The sequence below is a fragment of the Geotrypetes seraphini genome, chromosome 11 (genome assembly GCF_902459505.1).
Source record: "Geotrypetes seraphini chromosome 11, aGeoSer1.1, whole genome shotgun sequence".
NCBI classification, from domain to species: Eukaryota; Metazoa; Chordata; class Amphibia; order Gymnophiona; family Dermophiidae; genus Geotrypetes; species Geotrypetes seraphini.
In genome coordinates, this window is record NC_047094.1 from 8,869,589 (window position 1) to 8,884,255 (window position 14,667).

The 14,667-nt window shown below is 44.6% G+C and overlaps 1 protein-coding gene across 1 annotated transcript in view; it reads right to left on the reverse strand.

Annotated features, from left to right (window-relative positions):
• MYO15A (myosin XVA) overlaps positions 1-14,667 on the reverse strand; it is a 204,666-nt gene that overhangs the window by 97,459 nt on the left and 92,540 nt on the right. The window contains exons 25-28 of the mRNA XM_033914963.1: positions 7,741-7,815; positions 7,502-7,583; positions 6,314-6,444; positions 2,315-2,410 (exon numbers count right to left, since the gene is read on the reverse strand). Coding sequence (XP_033770854.1) covers positions 2,315-2,410; positions 6,314-6,444; positions 7,502-7,583; positions 7,741-7,815 — 384 coding nt within the window. The remainder of the gene's footprint in view (positions 1-2,314; positions 2,411-6,313; positions 6,445-7,501; positions 7,584-7,740; positions 7,816-14,667) is intronic.

Below are 14,667 nucleotides of genomic sequence, written 5' to 3' on the forward strand. Positions count from 1 at the left end.
TTGATCAAACGCTTATAAAAATTTCTAAGCGGTGTACATAATAAAATTATGGGGAAACAAGAAAGTTAAAAGTACGAACAGAGACAAACTTAGAACACAGACATACGGAAACAAAGGGAAAGGGGTTAGAACTACAATGTTTAAAAAAAAAAAAAAGGGTAGCACGATAGGTAGGAAGAAGGTCCAATGTAAAATACATAAGAATTAATGATTAAACATTCTTAGTGGTTGGATAAGCTGAACCTAATGGTTTTAAGTTTCAAACGCTTCCTTATACCCTATACTGCCTACTAAAATGTTTTATCGCTTATGGCGTTGACATTGGAAGGCACTGGCATACTATGCCCCACGTCCTGCGTGCTTGTACGTGGTGCGCGTGTGGTTGGAGCGGCACCGGCTTGACGGGGGAGTTCAGAGGTCCAGCGCATGCGTCTGGAGGATGGCCGGCTTGAATCGGAAGCCGAGAGGTGCTGGTGGACGGCAGAGGCATCGGCCGAAGAGGGAGGAGAGCCGCACGGGGACCCCCCGGGGAAAGGAAACCATCACGCTGCAAGGGCTGTAGCACCCGCAGACAGGTACCCACCCACCCCCTGGGCCACCATAGTAAACCTTGGTTGTGGAACGAATTGTTTCAGTTTACATTGTGGCCTATGGGGACATGTGCTTTGATATACGAGTACTTTGGATTACGAGCATGCTTCTGGAACGAATTATGCTCGTAAACCAAGGTACCACTGTATTTTTATCGCTGTAATTGTCTGTTGCCTATATTTGACTTTGTCTTGCCAGACTCTGTCTTGAGTGACTTCCTTCACAAAAAGCAGTCTAATAAACAAATTAGGTCCATTTAAACGATGCCACTTTTTGGAGCCTCAAATGTTAGACCCGTTTCTGGGTATATGTGACCTGCGGATTCCAAAAATGGCACCAGTTTTCTCCCATCAGCTCTAGTTTTTGAGATATATCACTCTTCACTCTGCTTGCCCATTAAAAAATGGAGGCACGTGCGAAGTTCAAGCTGGGATGTCTCTGCTTCAAGGTACTATCCGGTCTAGCCCCTAAATACAAAACTGGCCTCTTCTCCTTCTCAACCAACAGACATAAGAGAAGAACACACCTGAAGTTTGTTTCCCCATCGGCTAGAGGATGTAAATTTAAGAGACACCATCAACAACTTCTATTGTATCAAGCAGCCACATGGGGCAAAGACCTGGAAAAACTAATTATACACGCAAATAACTATGGTGAATTTAGGAAACATCTAAAAACATACCTGTTCTTGAAGTACCTAGGTAATGAATCGTACAATCGACCCCATCACAATCTCACCCCCCAAATCTGATCCCGTAAACTGTTAACCACTAATCTCTAACTATGAATGTCCCATTCAATTTGTAGAATCTTTCTAATTCATTGTAAACCGCATAGAACTTCACAGTCCTGCAGTATATAAACTGTTATTATTATTATTTAAATTAATATCTTTTAAGCATGAAGGAAGTAGAAAGTGGAGGAACTCCCTACTGGCCCCAATCTGGTACCTTTTCAAAGAAAATTACTACCAGCTAGGCTTACCAGATGTCCAGGGAAACCAGGACCTGTGCTGTTTTTAGAGCAGTGATTCCCAACCCTGTCCTGGAGGAACACCAGGCCAATTGGGTTTTCAGGCTAGCCCTAATGAAGATGCATGAGAGAGATTTGCATATGATGGAAGTGATAGGCATGCAAATTTGCTTCATGCATATTCATTAGGGCTAGCCTGAAAACCCAATTGGCCTGGTGTTCCTCCAGGACAGGGTTGGGAACCACTGTTTTAGAGGACTGTTCGGGTTCCCCGACAGACTTTCCAAAACTCAGCAGTTTGTCCAGGTTTTGGAAAGCACCGACGAGCTCCGGCCACACCTGGAGGGCCTCTGAGCATGAGTGGTTGATGTCACACATATCCGCTCATGCTCGAGGCCCTCCAGACACGCTTGGAGCTCGTCGGGGAAGAAGATGAGGCTTTGAGGGGGGCGGAACAGGGTGGGACTCAAAGGGCTGAAAGGCAGGGATGGAGGTGAGGTCACGTGTCCCGGTTTGTGAGGCTCAAAATATGGCAACCCTGCCACTATCCACAGAATATCGTAGTGGGAAACTTATCAGCCACACTGCAAAGAAAGCCAGTGGAGCCACTTTTCCTGGAATACAACAGAAATTTACAGGCAATCTCCCCGGGATGCAGAAGGACTGGCAAGAAATGGAAGGCCCTCCCAGAATGCTTTGGGGCGCTCGGAATGATCTGAACAAGCAGCAGCTCACAGGGACCCAAACCTACCAGCTTAAAAATGCCAATGGGGTCGTGTCTCAGCTCCTCTTCCACCTGGGTTAAAGCAGACCCCAGCGGCACCATCAGCATCCCAAACAACGGCTCCTGCATGGTTAGCATGGACAAATCGATTAACTTTTGGGACGATAACATTCACACGTTTAACAAAATAGAATTTGGCCATACGGAGTGGCCCAGTTTCTCCCACTTTTACTCTGATCAGAGGTTTCTACATTTCCTGCCCCATCTGTTCATGCATGACTTACTATCGTTTATCTGTAAAGGGGTAGTCAGCGCACACAGTTAGGGTTACCAGATTTTACTTTAGTAAAATCCAGACCCCTAGACCTGCTCTCCAGGCCCTCCCAGTTCCACCCATCCCAATTCCGTTATGCCCAGTCCCGCCCCCAATCCCACCCTAGCCCTGCCTCCCCCCCCCTGCTCTCATAGGGCAGGAGGGGCATCCGTGCATGTGAAGATGCCTTCTTGCCCGATGCGATTTTGAGGAAGCTTTTCAAAACCTGGACCAAATGCCAGGTTTTAAAAAGCCGTCCAGTCCTTCGGATGTGTCCTCGAAAAGGAGGACATATCCAGAGAAATCCGGACATCTGGTAACCCCTATACACAGTGCTGTGCCCTGAGCACATGGGTCCCGGGCAAGAGCGGTTGCACTCTCAGGCCTGTATGGTCACAGATCCCCAGACAAACGGTGCCTCCGACTCCAGTCGCCTTTCTTACAATCCTTTGTGACCACCCCACACTGGGGCATGTTTCAAAGACCAGTTTACATATAAGAGTAACGTGCACAGGTGATTCATAATGCCTGCTGGAAGAGCCTCAGGTAATGGCCTATTTTCTTGTTGGTGTTTGAGGGAAACCCTAATCTATGTGACCAGGTGAATTACCATATTTTTCGCTCCATAAGACGCACTTTCCCCCCCTTCCCCAAAAGTGGGTGAAAAAGCCTGTGCATCTTATGAAGCGAATGTACCTTTTAAAAATCCTGGTGGTCCAGCGGTGTATCAGCAGGAGCAAACTTTCTGCACTCCTGCCCCCTCCAATCTCCTTCCTTTCTCCTTTCTCCAATCCTTTTAAAATCATCCCCCCTGTAACTTTTAAAACTGCCCCCCCCTTACCGTTTTAAATCCCCTTAAATCCCTCCTTGGCTGTACAGCTGCCTCCTCCAATTTTGTGGGCAGTGACACAGGGAGTTTTTCGCCTCCAGCCTGGCCACGCGCCGTTTCTTTAATGGCTGCGGGACTCGCGAGAACTGACAGCAGCCAGTCAGGAAGCGGCACGGGGCCGGGCTGGAGGCGAAAAGCTCCCTGTGCCGCTGTCTACGAGATTGGAGGAGGCAGCCAGCAGCCGTACAGCGAAGGAGGGATTTAAAACGGTAAAGGGGGGATGATTTTAAAAGGTACAGGGGGATTTTAAAAGGTACGGGGTAGGACGATTTTAAAAGGTGCAAGGCGGTGGGGACAGGGTGCAGAGCTTGGCAAGGAGTGAGGGGGACTGGGTGCACAATTTGGTTCAGAATGTTTTTTTTCTTGTTTTCCACCTCTAAATCTAGGGTGCGTCTTATGGTCGGGTGCGTCTTATAGTGCGGAAAATACGGTATCTGAATATACAGAGGGACTTAACCAGAAAAGTCTGCTGCTGGAGATATCTGGCTACGGTTCTCTAAATAACTTTCTGTGCGTAACTTTAGCACCACCTTTTCGCCAACCAGACCTACCTGCCTAACTTTATCCAGCCTGGACCTGGACCTGGACTGAAGGTTACCATATGGCTCCAGAAAAACGAGGACGGATTTGAGACATCTGGGTTTTACTTCCATTGCTTTCAGTGGAAGTAAAACCCAGATGGCTCAATCCATCCTCCTTTTTCTGGAGCCATATGGTAACCCTAGACCTGGTGTTTAGCTGTGCCTGCAGGAACAACTGCTCAGCATCTTTGCACGTGGGTACATTTTGTGCCAGCAAACAATTCACAGTGGGGGGCTGATTTAATTTGCTAAGGGCCCCTTTTTACAAAGCTGCGGTAAATGCACCGAGGCCCATTCAGTTCCTAGGGGCTTTGGCGCATTTACCGCGGCAGCATCACTATTGCAGCTTTGTAAAACAAGCCCTAAGTCATCCACATGAATCTTTTGAATATCAACATCCGAGCACATGTTTTAGTCCATATCTGAACAAGGTAACATTCTTAGCTAATGAAAGAAACTCCCCTGAACCAATGAACTAAAAGACCGATTATATCTTCTGTATCCAGTATATGAGTACATTTTTTTTAAACCAAACCAAACCAACCCAAAAAAACCATACAAATTACTCAAACTCTCTAAATCTGGTGCTACCTCAACCTCTCTCCCTCCCCCACCACCCCCACGGTCTAGACACCCTGACTCTGCCACTCACCCCTTCTCTCAGCATCCTACCACATGTCACTGACTGTCAGCTCTTCGGGTTTTAAGAAAGGTTTGGACAATTTCCTGGAGGAAAAGTCCATAGGCTGTTATGGAAACGACATTTGTTTTGTCTCATGAAGTATGGAAAATGAGTCTGAATTTGTCTCCCGGTGTTTAGCGTGGCAAAGAATATGTAATAACTCAGTTCTAGCAGGATTTGATGGTTTGATGGCATTGTGAAATTGTTATATTTTTTTTAGCTTTTTGTACGTAATTCTATTGTGTATGTTGCTTTCTGCTCCGCCTTGAAAAAAGCGGAAAATAAACAAACAAACAAAGACATGGGGGAAGCCACTGCTTGCCCTGGATCGATAGCATGGAATGTTGCTACTCTTCAGGATTCCGGAATTTTGACACACTTTGGGGATTCTACATGGGATGTTGCTACTATTGGGGGTTCCGGAATCTTGCTATCTATGAGATTCTGCATGGAATCTTGACACACTTTGGGGATTCTGCATGGAATGTGGCTACTCTGGGGATTCCAGAATCTTGCTATTTTTGAGATTCTGCATGGAATCTTGACATACTTTGGGGGATTCTGCATGGGATTTTGCACTATTGGGGGTTCTGGAATCTTGCTATCTTAGAGATTCTGCATGGAATCTTGACACACTTTGGGGATTCTGCATGGGATGTTGCTACTATTGGGGGTTCCGGAATCTTGCTATCTTTGAGATTCTGCATGGAATCTTGACACACTTTGGGGATTCTGCATGGGATGTTGCTACTATTGGGGGTTCCAGAATCTTGCTATCTTTGAGATTCTGCATGGAATCTTGATACACTTTGGGGATTCTGCATGGGATGTTGCTACTATTGGGGGTTCCAGAATCTTGACACACTTTGGGGATTCTGCATGGGATGTTGCTACTATTGGGGGTTCCGGAATCTTACTATCTTTGAGATTCTGCATGGAATGTTGCTACTCTGGGGATTCTGGAATCTTGCTATTTTTGAGATTCTGCATGGAATCTTGACATACTTTGGGGGATTCTGCATGGGATTTTGCACTATTGGGGGGTTCTGGAATCTTGCTCTTTGAGATTCTGCATGGAATCTTGACATACTTTGGGGGATTCTGCATGGAATGTTGCTACTCTGGGGATTCTAGAATCTCACTATTTTTGAGATTCTGCATGGAATCTTGATACTCTGTGGTTTCAGAATGTTGCTACTCCTTGGGGTTTTGCCGGGTACTAGTGACCTAGATTGGCCACCGTGAGGATGGGCTACTGGGATAGATGGACCATTGGTCTGATCCAGTAGGGCTATTCTTATGTTCTTCATTATCCCTGGGGCCTTCTGTCCACTATGTTGGATACTACTCTGTTTTGTCTTCCCCATTCTCTACTGTGTGGTTATTGCCCATCCACCACTGCCCCCTAGTGATGGACTGTGTGATGTTAGCCTACTGCACTACATAAAGACAAACCTTCTCTCAGCTGTCATTTACCTCAGCCTCTGTATCGACAGAAGGGGTGATGCCAAGCTAAGCAGCTGGGCATGATTTGTGGTACTCATACGGTAGGAAGACTTACCTTGAAGTGAAGTCGTACATACTTGGACATGGGGTAATTGTTGATGTCAAGGGGCAGCGTGAGCTGGGATTCTCCTTGCAGTCGTGGAGCCTGTACCGCACCCACACAGTCTTCATTAACATGCTTATCAACTATCAAAGAAAGGCAAGCGCAGGAAATAGTCAAGCAGCAAACGACGCTTCTTCCTCTTCAGAATCAACCAATGGTATAACACCGGGCCTCATATCCAGCACTATATTTGCAGCCTTGACAAGCCATGCATATATTACAAAGTTCCTTGATCTATAGTGATAGCTGCAAAATGAAGGCTTCTGGGGCAGGCTGACGGCAGCGGTCTCACCTCGCTGATGCTGCTGGTAGACCCAAAGGTTAAACATTCGGTGGGGTCAGGGGAGAGGTACCCGATTCCAGGCTGGGCTAGGGCTGGACAGCCAGAGTGCAAAGTTAAAGAGTTTCAGAACTACAGTTCTAGCCCTCAGGCTGCCAACTCTTTTGAGGCCAAGGTGATGGGCCCTTTTTATGCAAAGCAGCCCTGCATAAGAAGGCCGAGTGAGGCGTTGCAGCAAGCAGCCCTCTAGAAAGTCAGCGAATTCTGGTTGTCAGAGACTCAGCGCCACTGAATCCTGCTGGAGGAGGGGGATGGAGGGAGGGAGAGAAGCACCCGAGGGAGAAGGGTTGGAGGGAGGGGGAGAAAGAGAGAAGCACCCACCGGGGAGGGTGGAGAGAAGGAGAGAGAGAGAAAGAAGCACATGCATGGGAAGAGGGTTAGAGGGAAAGAGAAGCATTAAAAAGGTACAGAGGATGGGAACAAAGGGGTGAAACTGGTGGGTGGGGTGGGGGTAGGCCAGGGCTGGGACTTCCAAGAACTTGCCTGTCCCTAGCAATTGAAGACACAATATTGAAGCACTGCCCCCCACTGGCAGCAATGCAGATGGAGGACTCCCACTCCTCTTAGAGGAACCAATGGCTGGAAGTCTCTCAATTGGGTTTTGGGAAACCACAATACTTTAAAAACCATGAAAGAGGGACCTTATCACACCTGTGATATCTGCTTTCCGTGAGTCCTCCTCAGTCCTTTTAACTATAATAATAATGTGCAGTTGTACAATTGCATCTTTCATCCAATCAGATTCCCAAGGGGTTTTCCAATCAAGCATGAATCCACCCTTCCAAGGGCTGACCTCCTACCTGTAACTGCCTCCAGGAGCCCTGAGAGCTCAGCTGGGATTTCCAGGTGGGCAACGCAAACAACTTCTCTCTTGGTCAGTTCCTGATAGCAAAAAGCAGTGACATGAAAGATGGGAGAGTGGCATTGTCACGATGGAATTTGTGTATTTGCATTAAATCATTTCAATTGTGATCCACCTTTGAGTGTGGTTGTATAACTGCAAAAAGGTGGTATACAAGTCCCAATCCCTCTCCTTTACCTTCTCAATTCTCTGCCTTTCTTCCTCTGCAATCCTGCGTTGCTCCTCTACGATTCTGCGCATTTCAACTTTTATCTGAAACCAAATCAGGAGACAACAGATGAGCAGCAGAGAAGCCAGCACGATACCCTGCACATTGAGAAGGACGGAAGGGGCAGCACGACCTCACTGATGAGGTCAGCTCTTAGGCATTGGTGGAACGAAGCATTATGACATCACAATCTCAGCTCTGGTTATGAGAGGCTGAAACTTTTCACACTATTTATTTAGTTAGTTTTCCACACTGTTTTCCCAAGAGCTCAGAACATTTACATGAATTTATTCAGGAACTCAAGCATTTTTCCCCTGTTTGTCCTTGTGGGCTCACAATCTATCTAATGTACCTGGGGCAACGGGGGGATTAAGTGACTTGGTCAGGGTCACAAGGAGCAGCGTGGGTTTGAACCCACAACCTCAGGGTGCTGAGGCTGTAACTTTAACCACTAGGAATCAAAATGTAGTAAAAGTGAGCTGAGTATAGAACAATCAAGCCATTATGACATCACTGATGAGGTTGACTCTTATTGGTGGAATGAGGCATTATGACATCACAATACCAGCTCTGGTTATCGCACTACTTATTTATTCAGTTTTCTATAGCGTTCTCCCAGGGGAGCTCATTACGGTTTACATGAATTTATTCATGTTTTTATTAGTTTATAAACTAATTCTAAATAAATTAGTTTGTAATAGTTAGCTTCATTTGAACTGTTGCTCAATTACTGCCACGCTGAGGTTTCTAGTTTCAAATCACTTACGTGTGCCGTGGAGAATTGTGGTTCAGTAACATTTTCTTACGCTATTTTGCTGGCACTGAATTTCATTCCTCGGTAACAAAATGTTGCAGTTAATGTCGTGCTTTGTTCTGATTGATTCGCATGAAATTTCAGGTGTTTTTTGTGTTTCTAGAAAGACTTTGGTCCTTATTCCCTGAAGCAGCGAGGAGCGAAACAGTGACCACCGTTAGAGGGAGTATGATGAGAAAATTCTTTTTGAGATGAGTTTTCTATAAGATAAGCAATTTACAGCATGCATACAGGAACTACTTAAAACAGAGTTACATCATTTTGCAACTTTTAGGTGGAAGGTTGTTTTCCCCGCCAGTGACATTAAAGATCTTCGAGTCATTAACTGCGATGGCGTATTTTCCTTTCACATCATTTCCACAGGGTCTAGCTCTAGCCAGAGCTGGAATTATTTGTTAATGCCTTCTTGTGCTAATACTATTTGCGTCCTGTAAATGTTTTCATGGGATTTGTCTTTTTATCTTGTTGGATGAATTTGAAAAAAGGTTTTAATAACACGACTGTTAATGTTTTATTGTGTTTGTTCTGTAGAAACATGGTTTAGTATTTTTAATATGTATGCATGTAATTTTGTAAACCGCATAGTATTTATGCGGTATATAAATAAATAAGTCCACAACTCAATATATCAGTGGCTGACCTCAGCCATGTAAGGATATTTTGTTCCCCTTAACAGTCACTCATTCACTCAATACAATTACTCTGCTTCCCAGGGCTCTTACTCTCAGCCCATGGTTAGGTAGAGCTGGAAGTCTCTCTCAACCCTTGATTCACTGCACTCTGGGGCAAGACCCGCCTCTGGAACTCAGTAGGATTATATTACATCCTAATGGATCTTTATGAGCGTAGGAAGCAGCCCGGAGCATTCAGCGTACCAGCCTACGCTAAAAACTGCTATTGCGGTTTTGTAAAGGGGGGGTGGGTATTGTTTTAAAGTATGCTTTTCGTATGAGATCACTACATACAAGCACCTGTAGGGTTTTGTTTTGTTAGTATGATATATATTCACTCCACGCCTTCACTTTTTTTTTTTTTTTTTTTTGCACTGACTTGCATGCAGATCCCAAAGGAAAAAAAATCCATGCTCCAATTTGTCTTAAATCTGCAGCCTGTTAGCTTCATGGCATATCCCCTAGCCCTAGCATAATTTGATGGTAATTTACTGTAATGCCAGTGGACACTGGTGTAGCAGAGAATAGACACAAAGCAGGTTTAGGCTGAAAGGCGCTTTGGGCGGTGAGTCCTTTTCTAATCCTCTGTACACAGGAAATGGATGAGAACATGCAGCTGTACAGATTGTGCCTCTCTCTACTCTCGGATGCAACTCCCCCACCCCCACACAATCAGGAGAGCTAGGGACCTGCCAGTGCGGTGCTAATGAAAAGATCCAATTGGTAGGGCACGCCATAATTACCAGCGCACATTAATTACTTAGCAAAGAAACAGCCCAGGTGTCATCCCGCGTCTTTCTGCGTAATGATTTACAAGAGTGCCAATCCACTCGCCCCTCTCCTTATTAATCAGAGAGTGAATGGAAGAGGACCATACCACTTTTATCGGTACACCGTCAAAAGCGCAGAGGCCAACGGCACGCCAACAATCCCGCGCCGACATTTGAGTGCAGGAGAAATGCGCGCTGTCGCTTTGAGGCTTTCCATTTTACGCAGTGAGGGGCAGTATGGGGGGAACCCCCCGACTACATTTAGAACTGCTTGCATTCCCGTTGGGGGGGTTTGGGGGACCCCCCCCCTCAGTACATTGAACTCTCCCGTTCTTTTCGCTGTTTGGGAGTTTTCAGTTTAGTGGGGGGGTTCCCCCCACACCCCCCCAACGGGAGTGTGAGAAATTCTAAATGTAGTCACCCCCCCATTAGAGCGTTAAAAGGGAAGGCCTCAAAGCAGCGGAAGCGGCAGAGTGCATTTGTCCTGCGCTCAAATGTCGGCATGTCCGCGGTTTTAATGCATCACCCTTTTGTCTGTAATTTTTTTTTTTTTTTTAAACATTTATACACCGCTCATGAGCTAATTAAAACAAAACAACTATCAGAGCGATGTACAATGATACCGACCCTCCCTCTTCTGCAACCAACCCCCCCAATCTGTCCTTTTTCAGCCCATTAAACTACTAGCTAACTAATCCCTCCCCCCCCCCTTTTTACAAAACTGTGCAAGCGGTTTTTAGCGCCGGCCTGCACGCTGCTCTGCGCTATTCCAATGCTCATAGAGTTCCTATGAGTGGCGGAGTAACGCAGAGCATTCAGTGGCATCGGCCGGCACTAAAATCCGCTTGCGTGTTTTTGTAAAACGGGGTGGGGGGAGGGTAAACGCCCATAAAAACTATCATCAGAGACACTTCCTTCAATATGTAGCATCACAAACATCTGGAAACTCACTAAACCTCTGTATTTGGGCATTTTGGTAAAATTAAGGAACCGGCTACAGATGTTACATAATACAGCGGCGAGTTCAGTCATATTTTGCCATTATTTAGGGAGCTACATTGGTTACCACTTCAGTATTTAAAACATATTGCATTATTTTTAAGATCTTTTATGGTTTAACTGCTTTACAGGTTTATCACCTAATATGTTTTCCGAATAGAATTAGTTCCAGTCGTATTTTACATCAAATGGATGTAGTCGGTCCTTCCATTAAAGAAATTAAATTGAAAAAATATCTTGAAAATTCCTTTTCTTACCAATTTGGAACACATTACCATCTATTTTGAAAAAAAATCAATTTTCCTATATGTTATTTCAGAAAGGCCTGAAAACTCATTTATTTCAGAAATTTATGAAGTAGGAAATTACGAAGGATGTAAGTTGCCATGGTATTTTGGGCCATGTTTTATGCTTGAGATTTGATGTCTTAAGATAGCCCAATGCATACAATAAACTTCAAAGTGCCTAATTTGTAAGCAATCTTTCTTTCTTCAGATAATATATTTCTAAGTCCCTCTATGGTCTTCAGTTCCAACCAACCACCAGCCAAATTATTTGAAGGCTTGTTTCTCTTTCTGGCTTTTATTCATCATCAGGCCTTAGTTTTTTACATAGAAGAACACACGTCGGGATGCTGTGGAGCAAAACAAAAGGGAGGACCCCTTCTTGAAAAAGCCTTCGGGCGAAACATGTTGAACCTTAAAGTCCTTCTCAAGGTTCAAAAAAAAAGAATGAACAAATAGCTAAAGCTAAGTACATAAGTTTTAAAGTTGTATAACAAAAAGTTTATTGATTTGCACAAAACAGAATAAAGAGCACAAGCACTTTAAAAAACTAAGGCCTGATGATGAATAAAAGCCAGAAAGAGAAACAGGCCTTCAAATAGTTTGGCTGGTGGTTGGCTGCAACTGAAGACCATAGAGGGACTTAGAAATGTATTATCTGAAAAAAGAAAGATTGCTTAGAAATTAGGCACTGTGAAATTGGTGTCAGGTCAAAAGCGCGCCGGGACAAAGGCGCGAGCAGACAATTGAGCGCAGCGCGGAGGCGCACGCCGAAGAAAATTACTGTTTTTAGGGCTCCGACGGGGGGGGGGTGTGGGGGGGAACCCCCCCACCACTTTACTTAATACAAATCGCGCCGCGTTGTGGGGGCATTGTGGGGGGTTTGGGGGGTTGTAACCCCCCAAATTTTACTGAAAACTTCACTTTTTCCCTGTTTTTAGGGAAAAGTTAAGTTTACAGTAAAATGTGGGGGGTTACAACCCCCCAAACCCCCCACAACACCAGCGCGATTTGTAGTAAGTAAACTGGGGGTGCTCCCCAACAAAACCCCCCATCGGAGCCCCTAAAAACAGTAATTTTCTTCGGCGTGCGCCTCCGTCTTGCGCTCAGTTGTCGGCGCGCGCCTTTGTCCCTTTGTCTTCCGCGTTGTTGTCTATGAACCGTGAGATTTGATGTATTCATACAGTTTTAAAATCATAAGCCGCTTTGAACATTTATAGGGATATGGTTTTTTTAATCACCAGTACGTAGGGTTACCAGATGTTCCAATTTCCCCTGATTTTTGAGGACATGCCCGGGGGGGGGGGTTCAGACGGCTTTTCAAAACCCCGGCACTTTGTCCGGGTTTTGAAAAGCTTCCTGTTAAAATCGCGTCGGGAAGGGGCATCTGCGCATGAGTGGACTCAACGGGGTGATGTCATGCAGGCGTGCGCATGACATCATTGCGTTGTGTCCGGGCATGCATGGATGCTGCCGGGGGGGCGGGACGGGGCATGACACACGTGGAACAGGGCAGAACTGTGGGGCGTGGCCCTGAGTCCGGATTTTCTTTTGGGAAAATCTGGCAACCCTACCAGTATGGGAGACCGCCTGGGAATACCAGGTGGTGTAGGCTGAGGGGCCTCTATGCTGGCCAACAGTGAGTAGGCAATGGCAGACCACTCCGTAACTCTGCCGTGAAACGTCACAGGGTGGATTCCTCACTGTGCGTGCCGCCACGAATCGGTGGCCGACTCGGTGGCTGGTCAGGGAGATTCAACCACACGGAGTAACCCTAACACTGTGCCACTTCGTTGTGTCTAATAATAGTTAATAATAATAGCTTAGTTTTCTATACCACAATAGTAATTACATCAAGTAATTAAAATACAGATCCAAACACAGTTCAATAAAAGATACTGACTAGCAAAATACAACCCTAACTTATTCAAAATAAAAAATGCACAATACAGATTATTTATACTAAAATAGATAAGCGACTTGAAACCTTACTCCATAAAAATAATAAAAAATCCACCTATCATAATAATTTTGAAATCTATTAAATATTGTATTGTTTAAATAGATAAGTTTTCAAATCTTTCCAATAAGAGGGCTGGAGTAATAAGAGCGTTCAAACACAAATTCATAACTCCTGCTTGAAACGCCAGAGTCCTATCTAAGAATTTCTTCAAGCGACACGTTTTCGCTGAAGGAAAATAAAACCAACCGGATCTAAGTATATTTTTTTTACATTTAAAAAATCTAAAATGAGCAACAAGGTAAGATGGAGCTCACCCAAATGAAACTTTATAGCAAATACATCCAAATTTAAACAACCTCGAATGGCAACCAGTGAAGTTTTTGATAATATGAGCTGATGTGATCGTGTTTTTTTAAATTAAAAATCAAACGAATAGCTGTGTTTTGAATTAATCTTAATCAACTAGTTGTTTTTTTATAAGCAGCCAAATAAATAACGTTACAATAATCTAATATTGAAAGACCTGACGATTGAACCAGTATTTTAAATGATATAAAATCAAAATATTTTCTAATGATTCGCAGCTTCCAAAGAGTGATAAAACACTCTGTATGAGCCTTAAATGATAAAGTACGATCTAATGTAACTCCTAATATTTTTAAAGTAGGGACTATTGGATAAGTTTGACCATTTATCGTCAACATCGTTTCAGTAAGCTTATCATTAGGGCTAGCCAGAAAAAACTTTGATTTATCTAGATTCAATTTCAATTTGAAACTAGAAGTCCAGAATTCCACTTGTGTAAGAATGAAAGAAATCTGATTTAAAATTTCTGGTGTAAATGACAAATTTTACTTGTAAACTATATAGAAACCAGTCCGGCACCCTGACTTTTCTTGCTGATGGGTCACCTCCCTTGTACTCACATTGTCTCCCCTCTGCCGAATAAAGCCTGAGGTCTTCATGCTACCTGGTCACAGCTGATGGGACTGACCATTTGCACAGCTGATATGGGTGGGGCTCATCCCCACCTGGAAACAGAGTACCAGGTGCACTCTCTCCTTCCAATGCTAATGGAGTCTGGGATTAACCCTTTCAAGCACAAGTGTTTTCAAAATGATCATAGAGCATACCTGGCTGTGGAAATTCTGGCCAGGTGGCATTTTACACAGATCAGTGACAAGTATCCATGGCTATGAAAAATGGCTGCACTCTTACCCCTTCCCCCCCCCCACTTCTTTGGTCCTTCCCCCTCCTCTATCTTCCCCAGCCACCATCAACTCCCTCATTTCTTGGTTTTTTAGTGCAAAATACACTGCTTCGGTCACCATCTCACGAATCCTCAATCTGGACCATGCATCATACACAGCCAAGTTGAGTTTTTAGGATGTCACA